We start from the raw sequence: 6,350 nt of genomic DNA on the forward strand, positions 1-6,350 counted from the left end.
CGGAACATGTTGCGCAACTCCCGGTCCGCTCCGTGGAAAACGGTCCCATTATCGCTCAACATGGTGGCGCAGCGACCTCTGCGACTGACGAACCTGCGAAAAGCGGCTAGGAATGAGGCAGAGGTAAGATCTGAGACAGCTTCAAGATGAATTGCGCGTGTAGTAAGGCAAATGAACAGCGCTATATATCCCTTGTAGGATTTGTGTCCTCTTCCTGGGGATGTCCGCAGCTTCACCGGTCCGGCATAGTCCACCCCGGTGGAAAGAAAGGGTCGCCGAGAAGTGATGCGCTCGAGCGGTAAGGGGGCCATCAGCTGCATGGTCGGCCTACTACTGTAGCGAGCACATTTTACGCACCCTTTAATGGGTCTCTCACCAACGAACGGCCATGGATTATCCAGTAGCGTCGCGCCAGCATGCTCCTGGTGAGTTGCGGTCCTCCGTGCAAGGTGCGGAGATGGGCATCTCGAACCAAAAGAGTAGCCAAAGCATTCTTCTTCCCGATGATGTAAGGGTGCCTCTCGTTGTAGGGAATAGAGGCTAGGTCGAGGCGGCCCCCGACGCGTAGTAGTCCATGGTCATCCAGGAAGGGCTTCAAGGCCCTAAGAGCGGAAGATCGCCGTACCTCCTTGCTCTGTTGAAGCTGGTCGACCTCTGATTGGAAATCGGACTTCTGAGCTAGCCCGTAGAGCAGCGTCTCGCTCCGAAGCCCGGATAAACCCGGTTTCGGTGTTCAGCTTCCTGGTAAGTCGATGAAATCTAGAGCAGAGAGCAATCACTGCCGTTAAGCGTGTTAAACTTGAAAACCTTGATAGGAGATCGTTCTCCTCGTTTTCCTTTGCCAGGTAGATTTGTGCTCGGCCCCTCTCCAAGTCCGCCTCTTCGACCTTTCCTAGAGGTGATGCAGGCCACAGATCTGGGGGGTCGACGAGCCAAGAGGGTCCACTCCACCATAGATGCGACGACAGGAGCTCCGACGGCGTTATCCCTCTGGTAGCCAAATCCGCCGGGTTGTTTTTGGTTGCCACGTGCCTCCAATTTTGAGGCGGAACATTGGACTGCACGGTGGCAACCCTGTGGGCAACAAAGGGTTTCCAGGTTGAGGCATGCCCTTTTATCCAGTGGAGGGTAACGCTGGAGTCCGTCCAAGCCGTGATGGTTGCTGGTAAGATCAATCCCTTTTGTACTTCCGCTATTAGTTTGGAAAGTAGCACCGCGTCGCACAGTTCCAGTCGTGGTATGCTAAGTGCCTTGACCGGTGCCACCTTGGTTTTTGCCACAAGCAGTGTGGCCACGCTGGACTCTCCCCTGGACACTCGCAGGTAGACGACGGCTGCATAGGCTCGCTGGGAGGCATCGCAGAACCCGTGCAGCTCCAGTTGCGCAATGTCCGCCGAGTAATTCGTCCAGCGAGGAATTGCCAAAGCGTCGAGTTGGCTCAGCTTGCTTCGGAATGTTTCCCATGCGGAAAGTAGTTGCTCAGGTAAGTCCTCATCCCATTCTGCGCCAATTATCCAAAGATCCTGCATAAGAATCTTTGCAAAAATTAAAACAGGGGCCGCCCATCCCAAAGGATCGAAGAGGCTGGCTACTTCCGATAGGATACGCCTTTTAGTGTATCGCGTGGGCTCATTGAGAGGTGGAAGAACACGCAAAGAGAAGGTGTCCGTGTTTGGCCTCCAGACGACCCCCAAGGTACTGACTCCAGGGTAGTCCTGGAACACGCACGTTTGAAATTCTTCCGCTTCCTGCAAGCTTGGTTTATTCGATGCCCATTTGCTCAGATCGAACCCTCCCGACTGCAGGATGGAGATAACCTGTCGTCTCAATTCGAGGGCTGCTTTCTCGTCGTCGGCTCCGGCAAGAATGTCGTCCACATACGAATGCCGACGAATTGCGACCGCTCCCAGCGGGAAACGCTCCTCCTCATCTTCAGCAAGTTGGACCAACACCCTCAGCGCTAGGAAGGGTGCGCAGGCTGTGCCATAGGTGACGGTCTTGAGCCTGAAATCCTGTACAGGTTGATCGGGTCTGGAGCGCCAAAGTATCCTGGTCCAATCCGCATCCGTGTGGTGTACCCGAATCTGTCGGAGCATTTTAACAATATCCGAGGTAAATACTACTCGAAATAAGCGCCATCGTGTTAGAATCATCCAGAGGTCTGACTGTAGTTTCGGTCCAGGCATCAAACAGTCGTTAAGAGAGGATCCAGTGGCGGTGCGAAAGGAGGCGTTGAAGACGACCCTGATTTTGCCGCTAGGGTCGTATCGCTTCACCACGGCATGGTGCGGTAGATAGTAAGCTGGATCCTGAACCGCAGACTCCGGTACCGCCTCCACGTGATCCAAGGCTGCGTATTCCTCCATGAACTGCGAGTACTTGTCTCGCCAGGCTTCGTTGGATGCCAACCTGCGCTCACAGCTGAGGAGCAACTTTAGCGCCGTTGATCTGCAGGGCTTCAGGGCAAGGCTTGGATCCAATTTGAAAGGTAGGTGTACCGAATAGCGGCCGGTTTCGTCCCGAGAATGTGTCTCTCGAAAGTGCCGCTCACATTCCCGTTCCTCTGGTGATAACGGAGGCTGCTCGTGTAGCTCTTCGACCTCCCAAAAGCGTCGAAGCAGCCTATTGGTTGAGTCGTCCGTTTGGCAGTGAAGGCTGTGGACGACCGCCTTGCTGCCTTGACCTTTGGTGTCGGAGACTGGGCCCATCAACACCCACCCGAAAGGAGTGCGCCTCGCCGTCGGTGTGCCAACCGGCCCGACCCGCGACTCGTCCTGTAACAAAACTCCACAAATATCAGCTCCCAGGATTAAGTCAATACGAGAGGGTACTCCGTATTCCGGATCCGCAAGAGTCACTCCTTGAAGATGCGGCCAGGATTGTGAGTGCACTGCTCGAGCGGGAAGTAACGCAGTAAGTTTCCGCAGCACCAACGCTCGAACCGACAAATGAAAGCTGGGGTCCAGACGAGAGCGTAAGGAAAGAGAAACCTCACTTTTCGCCACTCCGCTTTCATTCTCTTGAACTCCTGAGATGGCGACGCTGACCGCCCGCCGTGGCAAACGGAGTGCTTGAGCTACCCAAGCAGATACAAGCGACGTGTCCGAACCGGTGTCCAACAAGGCTCTGACCTCGAGAAGTTCTCCTGATGGTGCCTCCACCTTCACCTTGGCCGTCGCTAATAGTGCGGCGGGTCGAGTGGTAGCTGAACAGGCAAAGGAAGCGGCCACGCCCTTCTCTTCTGTTTCGGTGGAGGCCGTTGAAGTTTGCGATGTCGAAACGTCTCCAACGTTCGCGGGCGTATTCTTCGTGGGACTCGGCATCGCATCATGGAGCAGCGTATGGTGCTTGTGGCCACAAGCTAAGCAGACTTGGCTTGACGGGCACTTGGTTAAGTCGTGGCCAACGGTCAAGCAGTTAAAGCACGCCTGTAGTTGCTGGGCTCGCTCCTTCCGGCGCCGAGGTGGAAGCGCCTTTAGCTTTGAACAATAAGCAAAGTTATGATTTCCAGCACACGAGGGGCACTTACGAGGGGCGGGACTCTTTGCCGAAGCAGCCAAGACTGCTACATTAGTGCGTTTTACAGGCGCCTCCCTTTTTGTTTTAGCCGGAGCACCTTTGGATGTCGCGGGATGCAACACTGGGTCGGCCTCCTGAGCAGCATCCAACGCTTGGATGCGATTTTCCAGAAAGAGAGAAAGCTGCCGGAACGACGGTACGTCGCGGCTATCAGCTAGAGAGGTCTCCCAGACCAGGTGCGTGGTTTTGTCCAATTTTTGGCTTAAGAAATAAACAAACCACTCATCCCACTGAGCTACCGGTTTTTTCAGCGCAGTGTACGCTCTAATCGACTGTTTGAATGTATCTAACAGCCTTTTCAATTCCGCGGCAGACTGTTGTTGCGCGGGAGGGCAGGAAAGAAGGGCCCTGTGGTGCGCGAAAGACAGAAGACGCAAGTTCCCGTACCGCTGCTCCAGGTCCTCCCAGGCTCCTTGGTATCCAGCATCGGTGATTGGCGTATTTTGGATGACCTCCGCTGCTTCTCCGGTCAAGGCCGACTTAAGGTACAGCAATTTCCGTACATCCTGAAGGTTGGGAACGCTGTGAACGAGACTCTTAAAAAGATCTCGAAAACTCTCCCATTTTAAGGGGTCTCCTGAGAAAGTGGGTAATTGTATTTTTGGCAATTGCGGCTTTTCCGGTGGTTCTGGAGGGGGTTGTACTCCACGCGAGGGGCCCGCCTGCGCGAGGTCCTCTTGGTACTGAGCCATCTGAGCCGCGACCTGAAGATAAGCTTCTTCGATCGTAGAAAAGCGGTCTTGGTCCACGTAAGCACTGTCCTGGGCTTCCTTGAATCGCAACAGTTGACGGTGACCATTTAAAAACGCATCCCAATATCGCTCAAGGAGACCTCTACGCTGTTCTAAAACTGCCCGCGTAATTTTTTCCCTGCCCAATTTACAAAGGTTGGTCCAAAACCGTTGGATCCAACGTCCGAGCTCCTCCTGTTCCCGTAAAATATCCGCGTATTCCGTCGCAGGCATTGTAATCCTTTTATTTTTCAGAACTGGGCGTTTCCGAAGCCGTTAGAAGTAACGAGTGTTAATTCGAAGTTCGAGACGTTCCGAAGCGTTTACAAACACAGGCTCGACCTCAGAAGACAACGCCCAAGCGGATGACGTCACGGAGAAACCGTTACGGCAAGAGAAATGATTTAGATAAAGAATAAGACTTATCTTTCTCTTGTTTGACTCCTTTTTCCGATGCCTGATTGCCTGGTTAGTGGAATCCTATTTTGAAGCGGCGGGTCAGTCTTCCGGCGTGGGAGTCCAGCCACAATTTTCCAGGAGGTCACTAGCACCACTCACTCGCGACGTGGAAGAACGTTCGTTGACCGCACAATCCGGCTCGAAGGACCAATGTTTGATCGTTTTCGCCCCTTAACCGGGAAAGGGGTTAGAAAACGGATTCGGAAGCGATTTTTTGCCGGTGCGCGACCTTACCGAAGCGATAGACTTCTAGTTTACGAAGCTCGTATAGAAAAAGGCGCAATTTATGAATAAGAAAAGTTTAGACTCTGTAGTTGTATGTTAATAAAGTTTAATCAGAAAGAAATGTTAAACAGTTCTTGCGTTCCGAAGCAACGCGTTCGAAATTCAGAAGAACTAGTACGCGAAGACGTATAAAAAGAAGCAGCCGCGTTCGCAAGTATGCGGCGGCATATTTATATTGTTTCCCCCCCCGTCTCCGCCGTCGCCCGCCGGCCTACCAGCTCAGTCGGCTCGCTACGTCGGCCAACGGAGCGAGTGAGATCGCTGGAGGTCGACGGAACGAACAGCTGAGACGAAGGAAGCGATCTAGCTTCTAGAAATTTCAAGCTTTAACGTTCGACGCTTGAACAATAACAATATCATTATATCCAAGGAAAGGGGCGTCACGCACATATTCCGAGATATTTCATCTTCTTCTTGTCCTTCTTCTGCACAGCTGCGCTGGAAGTGGCATTTACAGCTGAGAATAGTGCAGAGTTACCTCAAAGAAAGCGGCCACGGTGTTTCTTCATCTTTATAATGGTGGTACGGCGTCGGAACTTTGAAATATCTCGATATATCTCGAAAACTACGAATTTGATCAAACAATGTCATAGAACATAAATAGTAGGAAATTTAAGTTCCAACAAAAAAGTTCTCTGAACATTTTGCCATAGCTCGCACCGTTTCCGAGATATTTGCCTTTATAATGTTGCTGCGGCTCCGGAACATTTATATATCTCGAAATATCTCGAAAAACACGCGTCTGCTCTAAAAATGTCATACAGCGTAAATAGTAGGAAATTCAATTTCCTACAAAAATGGTCTCTAATCATTTTGCCATAGCTCGCATCGTTTCCAAGATATTTACAGATTTACCTCAAGGAAAGGGGCCTCACGCACATATTCCGAGATATTTCTTCTTCTTCTTGTTCTTCTTCTGCACAGCTGCGCTGGAAGTGGCATTTGCAGCTTAGAATAGTGCCGAGTTACCTCTAAGAAAGGGGCCACGGTGTTGCTTCACCTTTATAATTATGGTACGGCGTCAGAACTTTGAAATATCTCGATATATCTCGAAAACTACGCATCTGATCAGAAAATGTCATAGAACATCAATAGTAATAAGTTTAGTTTCCTATAAAAACGGTCTGAATTGCAAAATGATCTGAGGGAGTGGATCAGTATATTACATTATACCCAGTGTAGATATAGTAATAATGGTATTGTTTTTTATTGTATATTACCTATCTAATGCAGATATAGTAACTATGATATTGTTATTAACTGTACATTGATTTGTAGAAAGGAATCAGTATATTA

General features: G+C 51.0%; 1 protein-coding gene across 1 annotated transcript; it reads right to left on the reverse strand.

Moving 5' to 3' along the window:
* Window positions 1-602: 602 nt before the first annotated feature.
* LOC123987944 lies at window positions 603-4,544 on the reverse strand. Its single transcript, XM_046286369.1, has one exon. It carries the CDS (start codon window positions 4,542-4,544, stop codon window positions 603-605), a length of 3,942 nt encoding a protein of 1,313 aa, XP_046142325.1.
* Window positions 4,545-6,350: the final 1,806 nt, after the last annotated feature.

Source organism: Osmia bicornis, chromosome 7 (assembly GCF_907164935.1).
Source record: "Osmia bicornis bicornis chromosome 7, iOsmBic2.1, whole genome shotgun sequence".
NCBI classification, from domain to species: Eukaryota; Metazoa; Arthropoda; class Insecta; order Hymenoptera; family Megachilidae; genus Osmia; species Osmia bicornis.

Excerpts from the sequence above, each read along its gene's own strand:
- LOC123987944 (XM_046286369.1), bottom strand. The coding sequence starts at position 4,544 with ATGCCTGCGACGGAATACGCGGATATTTTACGGGAACAGGAGGAGCTC.